This window comes from Artemia sp. Qi Xiang Cuo, chromosome 6 (assembly GCF_049724085.1).
Source record: "Artemia sp. Qi Xiang Cuo chromosome 6, ASM4972408v1, whole genome shotgun sequence".
NCBI lineage: Eukaryota > Metazoa > Arthropoda > Branchiopoda > Anostraca > Artemiidae > Artemia > Artemia sp. Qi Xiang Cuo.
The window spans coordinates 69716001-69740937 of record NC_142799.1 but is presented as its reverse complement, the minus strand read 5'-3'; the positions used below and the strand labels follow the sequence as shown (position 1 = coordinate 69740937).

The 24937-nt window shown below is 36.3% G+C and overlaps 1 protein-coding gene across 3 annotated transcripts in view; it reads left to right on the top strand.

Annotated features, from left to right (window-relative positions):
• Positions 1 to 24937, top strand: part of RhoBTB (Rho-related BTB domain containing) — a 182699-nt gene that overhangs the window by 146576 nt on the left and 11186 nt on the right. For all 3 annotated transcript variants that reach the window (XM_089091189.1, XM_089091190.1, XM_089091191.1), the window contains 4 exons: positions 3553 to 3666; positions 12381 to 12551; positions 18432 to 18671; positions 23399 to 23547. In XM_089091189.1, coding sequence (XP_088947315.1) covers positions 3553 to 3666; positions 12381 to 12551; positions 18432 to 18671; positions 23399 to 23547 — 674 coding nt within the window. The remainder of the gene's footprint in view (positions 1 to 3552; positions 3667 to 12380; positions 12552 to 18431; positions 18672 to 23398; positions 23548 to 24937) is intronic.

Sequence of the window (24937 nt, the reverse complement as noted above, 5' to 3'; positions counted from 1 at the left end):
ACCCAATTATAAAGCGTAATAATTTCTGTTCGTTTTAAGTTTTTATGTTATTCCTTAATTTCAGTTGAAAAACTTCTTTTTTTAATTTAATTTCTTATCATTTTTTTTAAATAATGCTTCGTAGCAATATCCTTTCCCCCATGAAAACTTCCTCCGTGGAAAGATCCTCCCACGTAACCCCCGACTCATCCCATCCCCCAACTACCAGAAAAAATCCCCCCTGAAAACGTCTGTATACTTCCCAATAACCAATACTATATGTAAACATTGGGCAAAGTTCATAACTTGCAGCCCTTCCCCCGGGGACTGTGGGGGATTAACTCATCCTCAAAAACATAGTTATTATATTTTTTACCATGCTGAACAAAATGGCTATCTCAAAATTTTGATCGGGAGACTCTGGGAAAAAAGTGAGCGTGGGAGGGGGACTAATTGCCCTCCATTTTTTTGGTCACTTAAAAAGGGCACTAGAACTTTTAATTTTCGTTCGAATGAGTCCTCCCGCGATATTCTAGGACCGTTGGGTCGATACAATCACCCCTGGGAAAAAATAAAATAAACACGCTTCCGTGATCTTTCTTCTGGCAAAAAATACAAAATTCCACATTTTTGCAGATAGGAGCTTGAAACGTCTACAGTAGGGTTCTCTGATAAGCTGAATCTGATAGTATGATTTTCATTGAGGTTCTATAACTTTTAGGGGATGTTTCGCCCTTTTTCGAAAATCAGGCAAATTTTCTCTGGCACGTAATTTTTGATGGGTGGGATTAATTTTGATAAAACTTATATATTTGAAATCAGCATAAAAATTTGATTCTTTTGATGTATTTATTGGTATCAAAAATTTTTTTTACTAGGGTTTCGGTTACTATTGAGCCGGGTCGCTCCTTACAGTTTCGGTTACTATTGAGCCGGTTCGCTACTTGCAGTTCGTTACCACGAACTTTTTGGAAGGAAAAAAGAATCGATTAACTTTAGGTATACATCGTCGCTGCTACGTCTAGGAGTTTTAACTAAAAATTTTATTTTTTGATCATATTAACCACGGGTGTTACATCCCATTATATTGGTGCATAGATTGAAAGTTCTTATCTGCAGGACCAATTAACACCGTTGAGGGGGGGATTTTTTACCGTGTTTCAAAATTGATTCAAGAGAGCTAAATTACCACCTAATTTAAAAAACCTTCAATTTTCATTTAATACTTGTGTGCACGTTAATTGCGACCTTTAGGTGAAATGGCGGTGCCATATCTGGAAACCTAATGTCTTAATCCTGGGTCACTTCAGCACAAAAGCAGCTGACTATGCCCTTTGAAGAATTATTTTCCTCCTTAAGTTATTTTTTTAATGTGTGTTTTTGGAAAATTTATTTTCATTGAACTTTTCCCTGCCCTCGAAAGGCAGCCTCAGCCCCCAAGTAGTTTGCATATGCTACCCTTTTTACTCTCGTCTTCTTTATATTAAAAAAGGCTCAGAAATGAATGGGATAATTAAAAATGTATCCCTTATATAAAAGAAATTGGTTCTGAAATTCAATTGACTTACTCAAGATTTTCAGTTGCAAATAGTCTGTTTTCCCGAAGGTAATGAAACGATTCTACTCCTCTTAAATTGAATATAGGTTTTGTAGTCAGTCTAAAAGATGTAAATTGCCTATCATAATAGATTTAGACTTCTTAGAAAGTTCGTTTCTACAGTAACACCGTCTTTCCATTAGTGCATTGAAGTGAAAGATAAAAGATGCGCATAAGACTAAACCTTTCACGAATTGCTCGCGAAGAGAATATTAAATACAAATTAAAAATACTAAATAGTTTATTTAGGGAATGGAAAACAGTACTTATAATGTTCCTTAAGCTGTCCCTATACCAGCTCTTGTTATTCCCAATAACTTGGCGCGGTAAAACACCTAATAAAATTTATAATAATAAGTTTGTCTAGGACTTAGCCTGAAACTATCTAGGACTGAATTTATTAGGTCTAGGACTGAGTCCGAAATAATAGTCTTAGGTTCAGACCGAGACTCAGGCCTAGATAGCAATCTGAGACTGTCCGAAGCTAAAAATTCAGAAGTGCTAAACTCGGTTTTAAGAGTAGATCCGAAATCACCGACAGGTATGATCAATGTGAACTCGTATGGCCTGGCAGGGGCCTTTTTCCCACCAGTTTACCACCTTTCTGGTACTTAGAAAACTCTGAACACAAAAAAAGTTTTCTATAATATCAGTTGGAAATTTGTTCGAGTCCAAATCTACCAAATATGACCAAGAATGGATTGATAAGCTACCTGGGAAAGGGAAATGTACTGTATTTTTGTTTTTTATATAGTGAAATCAAAACAACTTTCTGATCAAATTACATAATTTATAGATGATTCAACCTTATATTCTTAAAATTAAAATGAAATTTCTCTATAACTAAATGTATTGATGCGACAAATATGGCTTATCTCGTACTCGAATCTTGTCGTCCATGTCGTCTTGAGTTGTGTCGTCTATGCATATGAATCCTGAAACGAATTTAGATACTGTTTATTGCTAACCAAATAAAAGTGTGTGACCAGGAAAGTATGCAGGGGGAGGCCTCGAGGCCCGACGCCTTCCCCCAAATCCTAGATTTTCTTGGGTACTTACGTATCATATCGACTACACTTGGAATATAGCCATAAAACTCATTTATTTTGCAGTGTATAGTGATAGCGGAAAGCTTAGGTTAGGTTAAGTTAGTGTACTAGGTTTATTTTGTCCACATTTATGCTATATATGAAAGGAACAGATCTAGTCAAAGAACTCAGTGTCTATTTAGGGCCCAATCGGAATGAGATTTTCCTAATGCCGAGATTCAGCTTTCCACTATCACTAGCCTATCCAGTGCAAAATAAATTAGTCTTGTGCCTATATTCCAAGTGATGCTGTCCAAGTGTGGTCGATATAATACGCAAGTGCCTTTTCTTGGATTTGTGGGCACTCATTATCCAAAATATGTAATATATTTTTTCAATTATTGCCCTCTACCCTTGAAAAGAAGTTTCTCCCCACCCCCGGAAAAGATCCCTGCGTCTTGCCTATATGTGAAAATAGTATGTGTAGTCTCTTGGAACGACTAATGCTATCAGCAATATGATTTCAAAGCTCATATTGGTAAAGACGTTAAGGAATTTAGGGGGTGGGTGTAGGGGTAATGATCTTGATAATGTAGCTTGTGGCACTATTTTATAAAATTGTAATATTACCAAATGTGTGGTCCAAATGTTCCTGTTGAGAATGAATGCCTTATACCAAATATTATTCTCTTTAGGTTTTATTACTTTATTTGGACTTAAGAAACATACGATCTCTCTAAAACTAGTATGAAAAACTCCTTATCTAAACACGTGTTCCTGACTGAGATTTTTTTATGGTAGCATATCTTATATTTCAGTGGATAAATGGAAATTAGTGATTAGAATATTTTCAATAGGTTGTGCTTACGACCGTTTCAAACTGTTTCCAAAATTATATTTTGTTTCAACATTTTATTCCGGTTTCTCATTTTTTTATTTCATTGACAGGAAATAAAAACTGTTGCTGAGTACCTGGAACTTCATGAGCTTCACCAATACCTTACTAATATCCAAACAAAAGAAGACTTCCTGAATAGAGATGTAAAGAAAACCTTCCGACAGGTGAGTAATCCTTTTTAGAATACATTTTGTGTGCTTAAGGGTGCCACTGCCCACTAATCTAAGGAAACAAGCCATAGGCTTAAAATCCTACCAGGGGGAAAACTGGCTCTGAAATGTTTGCTATTCTGCGTTAAATATCCTACAATTATTTTTTCTCTATTCAAATATTAGTTCTACTTAAATGTGGTTCAATACCGCTCTCTAGGGCTATAATGAAAGAAAGGTTGAGGTGGCTAGGGCACGTTATGCGGATGAAGGATGACAGATTGCCGAAGATTGTTCTTTTCGGCCAACCATCTAGGGCTAAACGGGAAGCAGGTCGTCCTCGTCTGGGGTGGGAGGACGTCCTAAAGAAAGATTTAAATGAAATGGGAACTTCGTGGGTGGGTGTAAAAAGGGAGGCTTTGAATAGATTGGGGTGCCGGGGACCTTGTTTTTGCAAGACCAGAATGATCAAAGACACATTTTCAACTAATCTGATGCTCCTGATCATAAATCTGATGTTTAAAAAGACGTCACTCAACTCAAAGTATGAGATTTTCTACTGTGACATAGATTGTATGTCAGTGGCTGCGGTTTTTCGATCTGTGACAGATATGACCCGTCAGCTAGTGAAGCTTTTCAGTCCTTGACATAACTAACCTGTCAGCGCTTACTGCTTACCAAACAAATATGCAAATATTCAAATATTAATGAAGAAAGCGTTTAAAAGTACAAAAAGTGGATAAGAAAAGAAAAGAAAGTCTTCAAGTTAACAATAAGGATTCATTTCACTCGATTTTATGGTACTCCAGGAAACAGTTGGTCTCCTTCCTAATACACAGGGTCACACTGCAAGCTTGGCAATAAGTAAAAGGCTTCTGCTCTATTCCTTTAGTCTAATTTCATAGCTGAAAATGTTTAAGCTGAAACTTTGTTGAGACAAAACATCAAAAATCATTGAAGTACCAAGGACAGTGAAAACAAATTCTAGTTGTTTGAACTGGTAAGTGGAAACTTACACAACCTAATATAATCTTAAAAAATTAGGAAATCTTAAAAAATTCAATATAAAACTCGATATAAAAACTCGATTTAAGATATAACAAATATGTCTTAAATAACTCGTCAGTTCAAATTTTATGAAAAAGACCTCCAAATGCGGTTAAGCCAATAGTATGGTTCCAAATAGCTTGAGAAGATGTTTGGAACCATCTCAGGTTTTTTTTTCTACAAAATTAGAAAATCTTAAAAAAAGCAATATAAAACGATATAAAAACTCGATTTGAGGTGTAGCAAATTATGTCTTAAATAACTCGTGAATTCAAGTTTTATGAAAAAGACCTCCAAATGCGGTTATGCCAATGGTATGGTTCCAAACAGCTTGAGAAGGTGTTTGGAACCTTCTCAGGTTGTTTTTTTCCTAAAAAATTAGGAAATCTTAAAAAACTCGATAAATGTAAAACTCGATCATAGGCAGCGCGCTAGCGCTGCCTAAGTTAAGAACTATGTGGGCACAATGTGTTTTTTTTTTGTTTTTTTCTCCATACCCGGGCACTTCGCATTGAAGGAAATGTCGTAGAAACTTCGAAAAGGGCTGATTCGATTAGAAATTAGAGTGGCTAGTGCCCTTTTTAATAGTCGAAAGTGATTGGAGGGCAACTAGCCCCCCCCCACGCTCATCATTCCCCCAAACACATCCAATCAAAATTTTGATATAGCCATTTTATGGAGCGTAGTTGATTTTCAGATAGAAAATATCATTTTGAGGAGGACACTCCCCGATAACCCTCGGGGCAAGGGTTTTAAGTTATGCCCTGAGGGCATATAAGATCAATGTTGACACAATGTACAGTTTATTATTATTTTTTTTTTCTTTGAAGCAGGGCACTTCATATAGAAGGGGTCGTCGTAGAGACTTCAAAAGGGGCTCAGTCGATTGGAAATCGCGAGTTCTTGTGTCCTTTTTAATAGTTGAAAGTGATTGAAGGACAACTAGCCCCCCCCCCTCACGCCAATCATTCCCCCAAACACATCCAATCGAAATTTTGATATAGCCATTTTGTTCAGCGTAGTTGATTTCCAGATAGAAAATGTGTTTTGAGGAGGACACTCCCCCACAACCCTCAGGGCAAGTTAGCGTAGTTGATTTCCAGATAGAAAATATGTTTTTGAGGAGGACACTCCCCCACAACCCTCAGGGCAAGGGTTTAAGTTATGCCCTTGGGGCATATAAGGTTTTTATTGAAGGCGTTGTCGTAGAAACTTCAAAGCAGGCTCATTCGATTGGAAATTCAATGGGCTAGTACCCTTTTTAATAGTCGAAAGTGGTTGGAGGCCACCTAGCCCCTCCCCCCACGCCCATCATTCCCCCAAACACATCCAATCAAAATTTTAAGATAGCCATTTTGTTTAGCGTAGTTGATTTCAAGATGGAAAATGGGTTTTTGAGGAGGACACTCCCCCACACCCATCAGTTTCGAAAACACATCCGATTAAAATTTTGATATAGCCATTTTATTCCGCGTAATTTATGTCCAGATAGACAGTATCTTTTTGGAGAGGATACTCCCCCACCATATTCGGGCCAGGGTTTTAAGCTTTATCCTGGGGGCAAATAATGTTTTTAATTACGGCATTACCATGTAAACATCCCAATAAAGACATTCGATTTGGAATTTAAAGGGCTAGTGCCCGTTTTAATAGTCGAAAGTGATTGGAGGGCAACTCCGGGCCCCCCCCCGCCCATCATTCCCCAAAACACATCCAATCAAAGTTTTGAGATAGGCATTTTGTTCAGCGTAGGCTAGTTGATTTCCAGATAGAAAATATGTTTTTGAGGAGGAAACTCTCCCGCAACCCTCAGGGCAAAGGTTTTAAGTTGTGCCCTGGGGGCATATAAGGTTTTTATAGCAGGCGTTGTCGTAGAAACTTCAAAACAGGCTCATTCGATTGGAAATTCAAAGGGCTAATGCCCTTTTTAAAAATCGAAAGTGATTAGAGGGCAACCAGCCCCCCCCCTCCACGCCCATCGTTCCCCCAAACACATCCAATCAAAATTATGAGATGGCCATTTTGTTCAGCGTAGTTGATTTCCAGATAGAAAATATGTTTTTGAGGAGGATACTCCCCCACACCCCTCAGGGCAAGGGTTTTAAGTTATGCCCTGGGGGCATATAAGGTTTTTACAGAAGGCGTTGTCGTAGAAACTTCAAAATAGGCTCATTTGATTGGAAATTCAAAGGGCTAGTGCCCTTTTTAATAGTCGAAAGTGATCGGAGGGCAACTACCCCCCCCCCCCCGCCCATCATTCCCCAAAACACATCCAATCAAAGTTTTGAGATAGGCATTTTGTTCAGCGTAGGCTAGTTGATTTCCAGATAGAAAATATGTTTTTGAGGAGGACACTCTCCCGCAACCCTCAGGGCAAAGGTTTTAAGTTGTGCCCTGGGGGCATATAAGGTTTTTATAGAAGGCGTTGTCGTAGAAACTTCAAAACAGGCTCATTCGATTGGAAATTCAAAGGGCTAGTGCCCTTTTTAAAAACCGAAAGTGGTTGGAGGGCAACCAGCCCCCCCCCCCACGCCCATCGTTCCCCCAAACACATCCAATCAAAATTTTGAGATAGCCATTTTGTTCAGCGTAGTTTATTTCCAGATGGAAAATATGTTTTTGAGGATGAAACTCCCCCAAAACCCTCAGGGCAAAGGTTTTAAGTTATACCCTGGGGGCATATAAGGATTTTATAGAATGTGTCGTCGCAGAAACTTCAAAACAGGCTCATTCGATTGGGAATTCAAATGGCTAGTGCTCTTCTTAATAGTCGAAAGTGATTGGAGGGCAACTAGCCTCTCCCCCACGCCCATAAATCTCCCAAACACATCCAATTAAAATTTTGAGATAGCCATTTTGATCAGCGTAGTTGATTTCCACATAGAAAATACGTTTTTGAGGCGGACACTCCCCAACAACCATCAGGGCAAGGGTTTTAAGTTATATCCTGGGGTATATTAGGTTTTTATAGAAGGTGTTGTCATAGAAACTTCAAAAGGGGCTCAATTGATTTTAAATTCAAAGGGCTAGTGCCCTTTTTAATAGTTGAAAGTAATTGGAGGGCAACTAGCCATTTTGTTCAGCGTAGTTGATTTCCACATAGAAAATATGTTTTTGAGAAGGACACTCCCCTGAAACCCTCAGGGCAAGGGTTTTAAGTTATGCCCTGGGGGCATATAAGGTTTTTATAGAAGGCTTTGTCGTAGAAACTTCAAAAAAGGCTAATTCGATTGGAAATTCAATGGGCTAGTGCCCTTTTTAATCGTCGAAAGTGATTGGAGGGCGACTCGCCCCCCCTTCACGCCCATCTCTCCCCCCAACACATCCAATCAAAATTAGGAGATAGCCATTTTGTTCAGCGTAGTTGATTTCCAGATAGAAAATATGTTTTTGAGGAGGATACACCCCTACAACCCTTAGGGCAAGGGTTTTAAGTTATGCCCAGGGGCATATAATGTTTTATAGAAGGCTTTCTTGTAGAAACTTCAAAAAATCTCATACGATTGGAAATTCAAAGGGCTAGTGCCCTTTTTAATTGTCGAAAGTGATTATTAATATTTTATTGTTGTTGTTGTTTAGACCAGGGCCCTTCGTATCGAAGGAGTTGTCGTTGGAACTTCGAAAGGGGCTCATTCGATTGAAAATAGAAATGGCTGATGCCCTTTTTAATAGTCGAAATTGATCGGAGGGCAACTAGTCCCCCTTCCACTCCCACCCTCCCATTTGCCCATTATGTTTAAAAACTAAATGTTTCCTTAATATTAAATTAAAATGCACTGTGATAATGCTAATTACCTATTAGGAATCTCAGCAGTATCCCAAGAACGACTGAGGGTATTATATTCAACTTTCGAGGCTACTTCTGCTCTTAAAATTTAACCAAATCAAACTAGTGTAAGTGTATCAAAGCTATCAAAGAAAGTAAACAGATTTTTTTGCGAATGGTATCAAGTTTTCCATTTCAGGTCAACAAGAGGAGGTATGAAACTAAGTTAAACAGTACTATTTGTGTCCAGATTTTTAAAATGGTGAATGTTGTTAAAAATTCCTGATAATTTTTCTCCAGCATACAAATAGCAGGCCAAACTATAAAGTCTTAAAAAACAAAAGGTTTTGAAGTACTATTTTCTTTGTACCTGAAAAGATTATTTCATTATAAATTGAACAGAAATTCATTATAAAAAAATTTCCACAAAATAAGTTTTTCAAAGAAAAATAAAGAACTCCATCAAACAAAAAATGAGCAAAAATAAAATCAAATCATCTACCAAGCTCAAAACTGCCACAAATCAGCATCGATAAATAAATGAAACCCAAAACGAACAGAAATTAAAATAAATAACCGAGTCAAACTCAAAACGAGCAGAAATTGACATAAGTTGTGCTCAAAGCCCATATACCTTCCCAAGACCAGAAAAAAATATTCGCTTTACTGAAAAAAATATAAATGTTTTTACTTTTATAATTTTAATAAATCAAATAATTTTAACATTTTGATTACTAAATTATATTAAACTGACAATGAACATTCATTTGTATTTTTTTAGTAAAGTGCAAATTTTTGTGGAGCTCAAAACTAAAATTGGTCTTTTTGGTAAATCGATTGCCTGAATTAATTTAATAATTTCGTAAGGAACTACCAAAATAAGAAGCTGAAATTTCATCAACGTACAAATCTATATAGAAACTACGCAAACGTTTTAGTCCGATAGTGCGGTGCCAAAATCGAGTTCTAATACAGAAAATAAGAGCATTTTTTAATAAAAAAAAATTCAGTCAATTACCAAGGACATCAAAATAAAAAAAACAACAATATTTTTGCCCCCTAGCTCCATCGTAGGTCTCTTCATACCTGAAAACCGGAATTTGCTTTCTTTTAGTTGTTATACAATTCTTAAGGCTTTTTCGTTGCATAAATTCTCTCCTTTGTTGTTGAATCGTGAAAAGAAACAAGCGGAAACTTTTCTTGTTTACAAATAAGCCCAACCAAATGGTTGTAACGCCCAATTTATCTGCAGGTGATTGTCAAGTAATATAACAGTCAATAAGTGGTACAATCGTTATGATCATTAGGTCTGCTGGCAGCAAGGTTCAGTTGCAGTGTCTGTCTTTTGTTACAGCAATCAGGAAACTTACAGTTCCTAGAGCTCCAAAAGGATATATTTTTTTCGCTAATTTTTACTTATTTTTCAAACACGTTCCTTATTTTCGAACTTGGCGCCCGCTAAGCATAAAACTACATAGGCTAACTGCATATGGATGTCTTTTTCATTAAAAATTAAAAAAGTTTAGACACCCGTCCTAGCCGAGTGGTTAGCGCTCCAGACTTGAAATCTTGATCAGGGGCTCGAGACCGGGTGTCGCTGATTATTTGGTTTGAGACGGGGGTCAATGGTGTAACCCTGTATGCTCAGCCAGAGTCGACCCAGCTCTAATTGGGTACCTGGAGAAATATGAGGGAAAACACGGGAAGAGTCGGATGATTGCCCCCCCCCCCCCAACCCCGCATTGCACTCCCGGTCGAAGACATTGAATCCGGAGATCGATACCTGCACAACGCAGACTATTGGTCAGCATGCGAGAAAGTGTTTTTCCCGGATTTTCCTAGTTTTTGAAGACATATATGGCTGCGCAAGTTTCCACTTAAACAATTTAAAGAATCTTATTTCTATTATAGTGTACTTTCAGAGCGTGTTCGGGGCAGAAATTACCCTTATTCTTGATCTTTTGAAGGTTACTTTAGTTGTCTACAGCTCTATTTCTAGATCACTACAGTTTTTCCACATGCAACTCAACAATCCATATAGATTCCCAAACTTATATTCAGCAAAAAGAATATCCGCATTTCCCTCCCATATTTTGTAATAACCATAAAAACCTTATTATTTTGGCATGTTTCCAAAGTCTGTTGAAAGCGTTGTCTCTTCAAAAGTCTTCGTGAGGAAAAGCTGCCGACGCAATTGCATGTCCTCAGTTGGTAAGCAATAAATAGACATAAAAAATGTGGTTTAATATCTAATAAGCCTTTTTGGTCGTCTCCAAATAATGGATCGGCTCTGAATTAGGTATTTCTATTAATAGCTGAAGTATGTTTTCATTTTAAGGAAACTGGAAACCCTGCTAAATTCTTATTATAATTATATATTTTTTAAGTAGCAGATGGTAGGAAATTTAACGATATTTTTAATGTTTTAAACACTAAAAATTGCATTGGCTCCCCAGGTCTCATGATTCAAGGATATATTTTTAAAAGCGATTCAAAAAAATTATTTTGGCCCTGTTTAGGGCCCCATATTTGGGGTTAACTCAGGGGTGGATACTGAGCGAAATCCTGGGAAGGGGGTAGTATAACAAGGGTGCAAATAAGCAAATTTTTTTTTGGGAGGGGGGGGGCAATGTGACAAGAGCGCCAATGATTGAAACAAAAGAGTGAAAAGAGAGAAAAATCAAGGATTGAGGGCGCCAGAAAAGTCTTGTGGGGCGGGTTCCCCTCTGGCCCCCTTTGATCCGCCAGTGGGCCAACTCGATCAGGCTATATTTGTTTTGCTCATGAACGCAAACTGTCAGAAAAACAGCAGAAATTACGGAACTATAGATTTTGTCAATTAATATTGTAACTTTCAAAATTGTCAAATTGTCTATTTAAATTTTGTGTCTGTTGTTTTAGTAACTGAAAAATATGTGGTCTGGTTTATTAATTCCAAAATCCAGAGAGAATACTGCTCATGAGTAGGCTACTTTATACCGAAATTTATGTAGTAGAGAATTTTGATTTGAATTTAATTAACAAATGAAAAACTTGCGGTTACGCTGTAATCAGTTTATTTATAATCCTTAATTTATACAAAAAATAACAAATAGTGCAGTACACCGTGGAGTAATAAAAAGGAAAAAAGAACCGCACAACAAAGAAAAAAAGACAAAAGATAAAAACAAACAAACAGAAACAAAAACAAATTGAATAGTATCGAATTTGTAAAACCAATATACCGGCTTACTAGATTTTGCTATAAGCAAGGCCATATCTAGAAGGGGATTGGGCTACCGGCTTTGTACCCTAAAACAAATATAACCATTTTTTTTTACATATTAACAAATTTATGATGCATTTTTACAAAAATATTTGCCCCCTCCCCCAGAACAAAAATCTTAGATAAGCCCTTGACTATAAGGGTCACTTTTTTTTTACCATAGCACTCGCCAAGTCCAGACGTTTTTGGTTCAGGTTTTTGACGAAGTAAAATATATTAAAAGTAAAAACTGGTTGTTTGTTTTAGGTTTTGTAAAGAGTGTGTAAGTAGAAGACGCACTTCATATATGGCCAAAGAAGAAATTCACAAAAAATAACAATTTTATGCTAAGCAAATGGCCCTGACAAAAAGAAAAAATTAAAATATTAAAGTCAAATGTTAGCAATATCTTTTTCATTAAGTAATATTGACTTACTCTCTCACTCTCTCTCTCTCTCTCTCTCTCTCTCTCTCTCTCTCTCTCTCTCTCTCTCTCTCTCTCTCTCTCTCTCTATCTATCTTTTATTCCCTCTGTCATTTCTTCTGCTCTCTTCCATAAGTGTCTTTATGTTTATTTATTTTAGACAAGCTTTGTGGCATTAGAAAATGTTTCAACTTGATTCAAGAAACTATTTGCTTCTGTTCGTTTTATTAACAAATAATGAATTTTAGGTGTTGAAAAGGCGTCTCCACGATATTTGTTTAGATCGAGGTCTTTTTACGGATATAAAATTTCAGTTAGAAGATGGAGAGGTGTCCGCCCATCGTCCTCTTCTTATGACAAGGTGTGAAGTCATGCAGGCTATGTTTGATGGGCATTTCAGAGAGTCATCAGCTAAAGTGGTAAGTTTTGCAGAATCGTTTCCTTTAAAGATTCAACCATATTTGACTTGTGACTTTACTCTAATTGCTTCTGACAACCATACTTATGTTCTATGATGTATTGTTAGTTATGGCATGAGATAACAACATTCTTTTTTTGTGAAAGAAAATTAACACATAAACCACAAATTCGAGTGAGAAATCGGAAGTCTTTCCTAACTTTCCCAGACTAACAACATTAAGTTAGGAATTGAAAATAGCAGCACAAACACGTCCTTAAAGCTGTTTGAAAATACGTGATTGGCCTTTAATAAAATATCTAATCTTTTCTTTTTGGTGTTCAAAATGAAGATCGGACATGTCCTTTAGTGAATCTTTGAGGACGACGTTCATGTTCTGGTATGAATTTCCTGCCTCAAAAATTGTCAATCACTGGCTTTTTTTTGTTTCCATTTTTTTAGACGCCTTATAGACTGCCTCTTTTTTGAGAACATGTCTTCCATCCGACAAGAAAAGGTTCCTCTACACTATAGCATAAGGATATGGAATCCCACATCATCTTTTACTGGAATGGATAGCAATGGAAGTTATATTAATAGCCCACTACCGTGTAGATTATTTTTAGTCCATGTCCGTGTTTGCTTTTAGCCCACTACCGTGTAGATTATTTTTAGTTCATGTCCGTTTTTGTTTTTTGGCCCACTACCGTGTAGATTATTTTTAGTCCATGTCCGTGTTTGTTTTTAGCCCACTACCGTGTAGATCATTTTTAGTCCATGTCCGTGTTTGCTTTTAGCCCACTACCGTGTAGATTATTTTTAGTCCATGTCCGTGTTTGTTTTTAGCCCACTGCCGTGTAGATTATTTTATTTTTAGATTAAATTGTTGTAGATTATTTGTATTTAAAAACAAAGGAATTTGCACTTAAAAACAAACAAAATAACTTCTAATAAAGATTATTGAAGCAGGAATCGAATATCCTGAATTTACACCTGGAATTATTGTTTAACGGAAAAGGAAATAGAAAAAAAAGATATAACAAAAAAAAAGAGAGAGAAAAGAGGAGTATAAACTTTTAGACTACATAATGCCGAATGGGGATTTGGTATTTTAGACAACATATGGGCTACATAACATAGTTTTATGTATCTTGTTCAAAAATGTAGCCTAATAACAAATATACATCAAACAGAATTGGAAAACTATAAGACCTGGATCTTTGCCAATTTATTATAGAAATATGGAGAAGAAAACCAGCGCCACTGAATGCGTAGCGTCTGGTAACTTGATAAAATTTCGAAGGAAATTGTGTGATAGGTATAATTTATCAGCAAAGCTATAAGACTAAAGCTAAAAATTTTCTCTACGTGATAAATACTAAGCAACTTCTCTTTCAAGTCTTATGTAAAGTCAAAGTCAAGTCTGCGCAATGTGGGCATGGGGAAGCTCGGAAAATTCTTGGGAGATTAAGTACGTTAGTTGACTTAAATCTCGTAGACATCTTCCCTAAATTTTAAATCTTTCCCTAAACTTTAAAGTGCATTCAGCAGAATTACGAAGAAAAAATAAAAAAACAAAGGGACAAAATAATTAAAACATCCAGAAACGGTAATTTATTTGCATTTTCAATTTCTAAGGTAAATTGTAAATTTCGGTCATATGTATTAAGGTGATCTAGAAAGCCCCTAAGTTCATTTTCACCATATTTCCAGAGCGATATTACATCATCAATATAACGCCCCTAATAGACATGTTTTAAAAAATATGAATTTTAGGCCCAATTTTCAAGGGGTTCTACATAAATGTTCGCTAATAACCCGGATGGCGGTGCTCCCATAGGGAGACCATTTTCTTGTTGATAAAAAGAATTACGGAATTGAAAATACATTGAATAATAAATACAAATTTGGAATAGGGACATTAAAACCTCGCAATCCATTCCTGTTATTGAATCTTCAATTAAATGATAGTTTTCTTCTATTTTATTTTTAAATAACTGCTCAGATGTTGCAACACCAATATTTGTGTACATAGAAACTATGTCGAAATTACTTACTATTGTATTTTCTGAAATGCTTGTATTGTAAATTTTTCCACTAAATCTACTGAATCACATATGCACAATTTTTTGGGAATAAAGCAAAGGTTTGAAAGTTGTACATAACCACTTTCCAATATTGGAAGCAGGGGCTTTCGTACATGCTACAATTGGCCTTAAGGGAATACCTTGCTTGTGTAATTTCGGTAAACCGTAAAACTTTGGGCAAAAGCTACCTCGGGGGAGAAATTTATTATACATTGGCGGGGTGATTTTGCCATTTTGTTTTAGATTCTTTAATTCGGTTATAATTGTATTCGCAAACTTATCAGTATGGTTGTGAGTCATGGAAGTATATGTATGTGTGTCATTTAAGTGTGAATAAACTTTATTATCGTAATTTAAGGTATCCATAACTTTAGGTGAATTCCCCATGTCTGCCTTTGTTATCATAATTTAAGGGTCTTTGCAAATATTAGATTAGACAAATTTTTCATTTCTTGCGAAATTTCTGGCGTCAAAGTATTAGGAGACGTAACTTTTTTTTTTGGCTGCCTTAAAGTGTATTTAAAAAACAAGACCTCATTTTACCTGGGTTAGAAATGGATGTGTAGTGTTTGTGCAACGACGATTCTGAGGATGAAACAATATCTGCCAAAGGAACTTGTTTTGGTGGAAAAGAAAATTTTGGACCCTCTTTCGTTTGGAGTACCAGTCCTGGTTGAACTTCCTTGAAGTAATGATATTAGGGCTGTTTTAAAACTTTTTTAAACAGTTTTAATGATTGAATTTTAATGTAAGTTTCTTTTATAGTGTTTTTATTCTCTTCGTCTGTTTTGCTGAGGACGGCCCTTGGATATAGGGTCGAAATATTCATTTAAAGTTGCGTTCCACTGTCTTGTATAAAAATTTCCCTGTTGTTCTACTTTTTTGTTTAAAATAAATTATATAAATATATATTATATTTGAATATAAAATCAAGAAAGAAAAAAATGATAATAATAAATAAAAATGTAATTGTAATATACATTCATTTATATAATATAGAATATAATCAACTGTATCTGGAAGCTTCATTTTGAAAGTTGAAAGGTATTGCCTCCGGAAAACAGTATTTCCAGATACCGGAAAAGGGTATTGCCTCCGGAAAACTGGACGTGGCTTCTTTTAGTAATTTTTAATTGAACTTAACGGCCTTGTAGCATCCTAGGCTATTGGGCCCGGCCCTAACTAGTGACCGAAATGCACGTCGTCAAAGCAATACCGAGATGCAGCACAATAATTTAGGTTTTGGTTGTTACTTCCTCATCAAATGTGCGTTTTTCGTATGAGAATGATCAGCTCATACAGTGGTGTCAATTGGGGCAGGGGGTTTTGCCTCCCCTAGACCATCTTGCCCGCCCCCCTAGGTTTTGAAAAATACCTTTTGGAGGTATTTTCGTAGAAAACTTGCTAAAAGTGAAAAATTTATCCCCCCCCCCCTCTAAGTATTGAAAAATACATTTTGTTCCTCTTTCTAATACTTGTTAATTGCCGTCACTTAAGTCGCAGTGCTATCTCTTACAAAATGCAATCGATCATAGATGGCTATTTTTGTTTTGTATGGAAGGAGTTAAAAAAATTGTATATTGGATAAGTACAATAAGGAGAATTACCCGGCGTCAAAACATTTCATCACAGTCGATTGTACTGGATTTCCGTTACTGACAGTTTGTTCCGTTGAAAGTTAGTTTAATAACAGGCTATATTCAAAAATTTGTATACCCTTAACAATTTTTAAATGCTGACAGTTTTCTATTTTAGTGTTATCATGGAAATGCTTGAATTAAAATAAAGTATTTTGCAGTAGGCATCAAGACATGGCTAATTGTAGAAAAAGCCAAGACAGATAGTCCGAGTAATTGAAGAGGGAAATCTGGGATAAACCCTTTCTATGATTTCCCTTTCTAAGTTTGCTGAAAGTAATGCCGTCCCAAAAAAATTCTAGTTTTTCTAGCTTTTAAAAGTCTAGACTCTGGTCATCTTTTACACTTTAATGTTGACTCCTTTGAGGACCATGATTCTTATTATTTTACCATTGTTATTATTTTACCATTTATCTTTTATTTCTTATTGTTTTTTTGTATTTGTTGTTTTTTTTTTTGTTTTTTTTTTTTTTTTTTGATAGTTAGTATAAATATGATTATTTCTGAAAGGGGTATATATCTCAACAATTTTCAACTTCAGTCGGTTTTCTATGTATTTGATTGATTCGAATAGAACCTTTGTTCTTGTTGCTTATGTTATCACGGGGTATGCTACCGTTTTACTTTTTTTTTTCAAGGTCTGCTAAAATTAATGCCCTGCGAAAAAACTAGAAATTTAGAAAATTTAAGAAGAATAATTGAAATGGAACAATTTAGATATCACCAAACAATAGCAACATCAATTTTGTAAAACAGTCTTTTGGAGATTTTGTTGTGGTGAAGAACATAAAATTTGAGTATTTTCTATGTTTTTATGCAAAGTGAAGGACCTATTTGAATGGTGATAACTCTGATCAGTCTTGACCCATAATATATTGTATATTTCTTTAGGACGTTCTGAGTGGATTGCGAGTGGGAATTGTTGTTCTACATGTGACCCAGACTGTATAGGAGAGACTTCGACGTGTAAAAGCTTTAATCCGTCTAGTCGGTTCGGTTTATCTGGGGGGGGGGGCGCATAATTCACTTTACCATTTTCTAGTGAACTTTGTTGTTTTTTGCCCATTACAAGCAAACCCTGTAATGTTTTTTTTGTAAAAAAAAAAAAAAAAAAAAAATCAACTGAAAGTAAGGGGCAACATTAAAACTTAAAACGAACAGAAATTATTACGTATATAAGGGGGGTTGCCCCGTCGCCAATACCTCGCTCTTTACGCTAAAGTTCGAATTTTGTCCCAATTCATGTGTAATGACTTCGACGTGTAAAAGCTTTAATTCCGTCTAGTCGGTTCGGTTTATCCAGGGGGGGGGGGTGCATAAGTCACTTTACCATTCTAAAAAAAATTATCTTTTCTAGTGAACTTTATTATTTTTTTGCCCATTACAAGCAAAGCTTCTTGGGCTTAGTAACTGTTTTACGTTTGTAATAGTTTTTTCGTTTAGTATTAATAAATTGATTGATTGATTGATTTTTTATTGTAGAGTTTAAGGATTGAAATTTCATTTTGGTTTAATTTTTTAATCCTCAGAATAAAATCGAAATTAATTTATTGAAAAATAGATATTTCATTTTAAAATCGTCTAGTGATTTATGCGGCAACGTGTAATTCTTTTGCAACAAAAGTATAAATATTGACTTACCTGTTTTGAGCAATAGAGGTTTTCCAGTGTAAAGCTCCCATTTATAGGGAGTCAATAGTTTTCTTTTGAACCTAAAAATCTTGTATATCTCACTTCTTTATATAAAATCTTTGAAGTTTCTTGAACATTTAGGGTAAATGTTCTTAAGTTTTAAAGTTTAAAGTCTGGAGTTTTAAAAGTTCCCGAGAGATTCAGGTTCTTAATGTTCCATTTTGTGTTGGTTTTCTTTTTTGAGAAGGGTAGTTCAGTCGAATCCTCAAGCTAATTATAACGTTCGATGGAGAATTTTTTTTGTCATTTTTAGAACTCATCCTTATTGGAGAGAATGCTCTTGAGGATTACAGCTTCAAAAGACAATCTAATGCTTTGACGCTAAAACGTGTGAAAACATCAAGACTGGAGCTTATATTTGACTTTTGAACGACACAAATAGCCTCTATATCTCCGCAAGTTCAAACACTCAAATAGCCTATATACGTATCTATATATAGCCTATATACATATCTTTATATATAGCCTATATACGTGTCTTTTCAGGTTCAAATGCCCGACGTTTCAGAGTTTACTTTTCGTCAGCTGATACATTATTTCTATACGGACCAAATTCCTTTTGTTTGTGTATCTGATTGCCTTCCACTTTTAGAATTAGCCAATCGCTTTTGTTTAACTCGCTTAACACATTTAATTGAAGATAAAGTTGAGGCTGAACTCCGCATGATGTTGGAAAAGGGGAGTGATGTCATTATGGAGTGTCTCATGCTCCTTGAAGAATCTCAGGTATTTTAATTTTTTTCTCATTTTTATTGTTATTTATCTAATTCTTGGTTCTTACTCTTTTTAATATCGTAAAGAAAATAGTTTCTGTATTGAATGTTGGATCTAGGCCACACATTGCGCATACTCTGTACCCACCCCACTCTGTTCAGAGTTTCACTCTTTGTCTCCTTCGATGAAGCCCCTACTTTATTTAAATATTTTCTTTGCTTACCATCTACCTCAAATACGTCCGTCATTCCATTTGGCCCTTATTGGGTTGCCAAACAGCATAATATTTTGCAGCATATCATTCTAAATCCGTAAAAGGTAACATAGCCGCTCTATCCCCCTTCCTTTCTATTGATCTCTGTCCCCCTTTCTATCTGTCTCTTTCTTTCTCTATCTCCTTTGTTCTCTTTCTCTCTCCCATAGTTAAAATTTGAAGAAAAAATATAAGGTCCAAAAAAGAACGATGGCACAATACTTATGAACTTCAATTTTGTAGTTTTTTTTTGTTAAGATCTGTCTTTATATATAAAGGGAAAGGCTTTTGGGATTATAGATAAAGTATGCCTGGAGTGCGGCGTATTCGCCCCAGACAATTCCCCCCCCCCCACTGGAAATACCCCCTTCTCTCCTGTTTTTTTTTGTAATTTTAGTTGTAATGTCGCCGAAATTAGTCGGTAAGAAGGACCAGCTAGTCGGTAAAATCTATTGCCCCCTCCCAAATATTTTGGCTATTGACGCCTCTGATTGGTTCCAGACCAAATCTACGGGAAGTAATTACTCGTATTTCTTAGTCCTATTCGGTTATCTCTGTGCACTTCTATCATAGAACAGCTCTTCTACAGTTGCCACTGATCTCGTATTTTTAATTTATTTTCTCTATTATAGCCTACTTTCAATTTAAAACCTTTATCTTACCCTTCTATGATACCTCAATCACCAAAAACACAATTAAAGAATTAATTTAAATAGATGAGTAAAAATAAATACTGTAGGATATTCTACATCATATGTTCTGCCTGTATTTTGGAATTTAGATATAATATTCCAAAATTCCTTCTTTTCTTGATTATTTCTATTTCTATTTCTCTTTGGCTGCTCAGTTTTGTATGATGGAAGAATTTTCCGAGGGAATAGGCCTGGCACCAGTATGTCTGTGTCTATTAACCTATACAAAAACATATAAAAGGTTGTAAAGCTGCAACTACAAACTATTCATAGTATTAAGCTGCTGGAAACGTCGAGTATTAAGAACCTCATTCAAGTATTAAGCTGCACCAGTATATCTGTGTCTATTAACCTATACAAAAACATATAAAAGGTTGTAAAGCTGCAACTACAAACTATTCATAGTATTAAGCTGCTGGAAACCTCGAGTATTAAGAACCTCATTCGAGTATTAAGCTGCACCAGTATATTTGTGTCTATTAACCTATAAAAAAACATTTAAAAGCTTTTAAAGCTGCAACTACAAGCTATTCATAGTATTAAGCTGCTGGAAACCTACTACTGTCGCTCCTTTTCCATTCAACTTCCTTTACAGTTTCTCTTTTCCATGTCCATTGAGTGTTAGATCTGGAGCTCCCTGCTCTTGTTGAGCTATTCAGTAAATATATTCTAGAGATTCCGTCGTTTTTTTATAATGTCTTCCAACTCCTCTGAGCCACACTTTCATGATAGACCTACTGAGTGGGCCCGTACCCCTTAATAGTGTTTGATGTATGATCGCCAAACATTATGCCAGAAATATCCTAAAAAATGAAAAAGCTGTAAAGATATAAATAGTGACAAAGACCACACTGGATTTCCATCATAAATACAAAACAAGTAGAAACAACTGGTTGAACTTCCCAGAAGTAAGGATGCTAGGACTGTCTTTAAAAATTTTTCAGGTTTATTGGTCATATTTTGATGTGAGTTTCTGTTATATTTTCATTTGTTCTGCTGAGGACGGCCCTTGGATATAGGGTCGAAATATTCATCTAGGGTTAAGGTGTCACTGTCTTAAGAAAAAATTCCCTATTTTTTCTACTTATTGTTTGTATTTAAGGCTGTAAAGATGTAAGGAAAGTCTGTGAAATGTTATTTTTTGTAATTTTTGTTTTAAATGCACATTCAAGTCATTTTAGAGCAGTGGTTCCCTACCGATGTTGGGCCACGCCCTACTTAGACATTTCTAAACTCCTGGCTCCCCCTCGTAATATTTAAATCTGGCTATTCAAAATTTGATGTTTATTCACTTGAAGGAAGCTAATAAGGCCATTAACCTAACAGGCCCATTAACTTGGGCTAAAAAGGCCCAATTAAAAAAAGGCCCATTAACTTGCTATCTTTTTTGGGAAGTCCTCTAGGCATATTTTATTCTAATTAAATAACAAAAAAAATTTTAACTGAAAGTAAGGAGCAACATTAAAACTTAAAACAAACAGAAATTATTGCGTATAGGAGGGGGGTAGCTCCTCCTCAACATCTCGCTCTTTACGGTAAAATTTTTTAGTACCTTAAAGAAAATTCTTACTGTTCTAATTAAATGAAAATAGTGTTTCAGGAGTCGTTCTTAAAGAATTGGGACAAAATTCAAACTTTAGCGTAAAGAGCGAGATGCTGAGGAGGAGCAACCCCCCTCATATACCTTCGTTTCAAGTTTTAATGTTGCTCCTTACTTTCAGTTGAAAAAACTTGTTTTTTCTATTTAAATTCTGATCGTTTTTGTAAATAACGCCAGGAAATCTGACTTACCTCCACGGAAAAATCCATCATCTTTACGGATTTATTCCCTTGATAATTCAATCTTGGTTAAAATTTACCCTGGACCCTTAACATCTCCACGCGTAAAACTGAGTCAGCAAAGAGAAAGCAATACGTAAGAAGAATTTTGTATCGGGCAATTTCCCCCCAGTGAAAAATTTTCCCTGAAAAATTCTCCGCCCTGGAAACTTCCCTCCCCATGGAAAATTATCCCCGTGGAAAATTCCACCAGCAGAAAATTCCCCCTTCCCCAACCGAAAAATGTATGCATAATTCCCAATAACAAATACTATACGTAAGCAATGAGCAAATTTTGTGACATAAAGACCTTTCCCCAGGGGCTGTGGGAGGAAATGATGTCTCTAAAGGCATAGTTATTTGGCCTTTCAACTATGCTGAACAAAATGGTTATCTCAAAATTTTCATCGAAGGATTTGGAGAAAAAGGAGCATCGGAGGGGGGCTAGTTGCCCTCCGATTTTCCTGGTCACATAAAAAGGGCACTAGAACTTTTAATTTCCGTTCAAATAAGCCCTTTACGAATATTCTAGTGCCACTGGATCGATACGATCACCTCTGAAAAAAAAAACAGAAAACAAAAAAACAAACGAGGAAAGGAGCTGCTTATATATATATAAAAAAAAAAAACGCATAAAAAATAATAAACACGCATCCGTGATCTTTCTTCTGGCAAAAAATACAAAATTACACATTTTTGCAGATAGGAGCTTAAAGCCCCTACAGTAGGGTTTTCTGATACGCTGAATCTGATGGCGGGACTTTCATTAGGATTTTATGATTATTAAGGGATGTGTTCCCCCTTTTTTCGAAAATCAGGCAAATTTTCTCAGGACCGTAATCTTTAATGAGTAAGACTAAACTTGATGAAACTTATATATTTGAAATCATCATCAAAATCCGATTCTTTAGATATATATTGGTATAAAAAACCCGTTTCTTAGAGCTTTGGTTACTATTGAGCCGGGTCGCTCCTTACTTACAGTTAGCTACCACGAACTGTTTGATGAAAAATATTTTCTGAATACAACACCTTTTATGCAATGTACAACGTCATTGCAATGCTATCATGTATCTTTAAATGCATTTGAATGTGACGGGATTTTGAATTGAATGTCATTACTTCTTTTCTTTCAAAATTAAGGTTCTAAAGTATAGTCAGCCGAAAGTTGCTCGTCCTGCCCATGATCCACCGATATATTGCCATGCCCCACCGGTGGCAGGACGTTGCCACCGTTGTAATATATAGGACGTTGCCACCTATTTATTGCCTGATCCACCTATATATTGCCATACCCCACCGGTGGCAGGACGTTGCCACCGTTGCAATATATAGGAAGTTGCCAGCTATATATTACCTGATCCACATATATATTTCCATACCCCACCGGTGGCAGGACGTTGCAACCGTTGCAATATATAGGACGTTGCAGCCGTTGCAATATATAGGACGTTGCCACCTATATATTGCCTGATCCACCTATATATTGCCATGCCCCACCGGTGGCAGGACGTTGCCACCGTTGCAATACATAGGACGTTGCCACCTATATATTGCCTGATCCACCGATATATTGCCATATCCCACCGGTGGCAGGACGTTGCCACCGTTGCAATATATAGGACGTTGCCACCTATATATTGCCTGATCCACTGATATATTGCCATGTCCCACCGGTGGGGCAACCGCCCCACGTTGGGAATCACGGTTTTAGAGTCTTAAATCGGGAGGGTCTTGCCTTTTCTGGGGCTATTCAATAAACGCATTCTAGAGATAAGGTCTTTTTGTTGTCAATGGATTTTCTAAGCAATCTAAGCCGCACTTTCAGTTGTAGACATATGAACTGGGCTCCAACACCATATATAAAGAGTAGAGCTTGGTATATGATCAGTAGACGTTATGCCAAAAGTATCTTTTAAAAACGAAAAGGCTGTGTATAAATGCTATGAAGCGTAATTTGTTCATGTTTATTTTAGATTCACAATGCTGAGCAACTGTCTGATTGGTGCCTAACATATTTGGCTTGCAATTATAACATGGTTTGCAGGAAAGCCCCCAAGGTGCTTAGGCAGCTACTTCCTGAAAATCAGGCTGAAGTCGCGAAAAAACGATGGCCACCTGTCTGGTAAGTTTGGGTTTTATATATTACTATCTTACCCGTTGTTTTGATCTCAAAAGAACGGAAATTAAAGGGAAATCCCCTCCCGTGGAAATCTTCCTCTCTGTGGAAAATCCCCCCACCTCCAGAAAATTCAAGCTCGATTAGCTCGATAACATGGCTTTAGGATTCTTATACGTGTTTAATTTCATTGCATTATTTCCATTAAGACCACACCCCTTTTTAGGAGAGTCCAATTATTATTTCTAAAATTAGGCTCACTTTCATGTGCTAAAAGCTTTTTACCAGCAACTTTAAAATTAACAATTTCATACATCCAAAATCAGCATAATTAATAAATATTGTTGCTAATAAAAGCTTCTTTTCTTAGAGTTTGGTTTCTAATGCCAAGGGTCACTCCTCACTTACAGTTTTTTTTTTACTACAAATTGCTACAACCAAGGCTCTTAAATGTGAGGAAGGCTACTACCCCTTCCTCCAATCCTCTTTTTTGCGTTCAAGTTTGATATCAAACAGTTCGAGGTAACGAACTGTAAGTAAGGAGCGACCCGGCTCAATGGTAACCGAAACTCTATAAAACGGGTTTTTGATACCAATAGATACATCAAAAGAATCAAATTTCAACGATGATTTCAAATATAGAAGTTTCATCAAGTTTAGTGCTACCTATCAAAAGTTACGCACCTGAGGAAATTTGGCTGATTTTCAAAAAAAGGGGGAAAGACCCCTTAAAAACTATAGAATCTTAATGAAAATCATACCATCTTATTCAGCGTATCAGAGAACCGTACTGTAGAGGTTTCAACCTCCTATCTACAAAAATGTGTAATTTTCCATTTTTTGTCAGAATAAAGATCACGGTTGGGTTTGTATTTGTTTGTTTTTTTTTTTGTTTTTTTTTCCCAGGGGTGATCGTTTCGACCCCGTGGTCCTAGAATATCGTGGGAGGGCTCATTGGAACGGAAATTAAAATTTCTATTGCCCTTTTTAAGTGACCAAAAAAAATGGAGGGCAACTAGGCCCCCTCCCACGCTCATTTTTTTCCCAAAGTCACCCGATCAAAATTTTGAGATAGCCATTTTGTTCAGCATGGTCGAAAATATGATAAAAATGTCTTTTAGGATGACTTGATCCCCCAAAGTCCCCAGGGGGAGGGCTGAAAGTTATGAACTTTACTCAATGTTAACATATTGTATTGGTTATTGGGAAGTATACAGCCTTTTTCTGAGGGGATTTTTTCTGGGAGGTGGGGGCCGGAGCGGGTCGGGGGCTATCTGGAAGGATCTTTCCATGAAGGAAGTTTTCATGGGGGAAGGGAAATTGCCATGAAGGGGGCGCCGGACTTGCCAGCATTATTTATTGGTTATTGGGAAGTATACAACCATTTTCAGGAAGG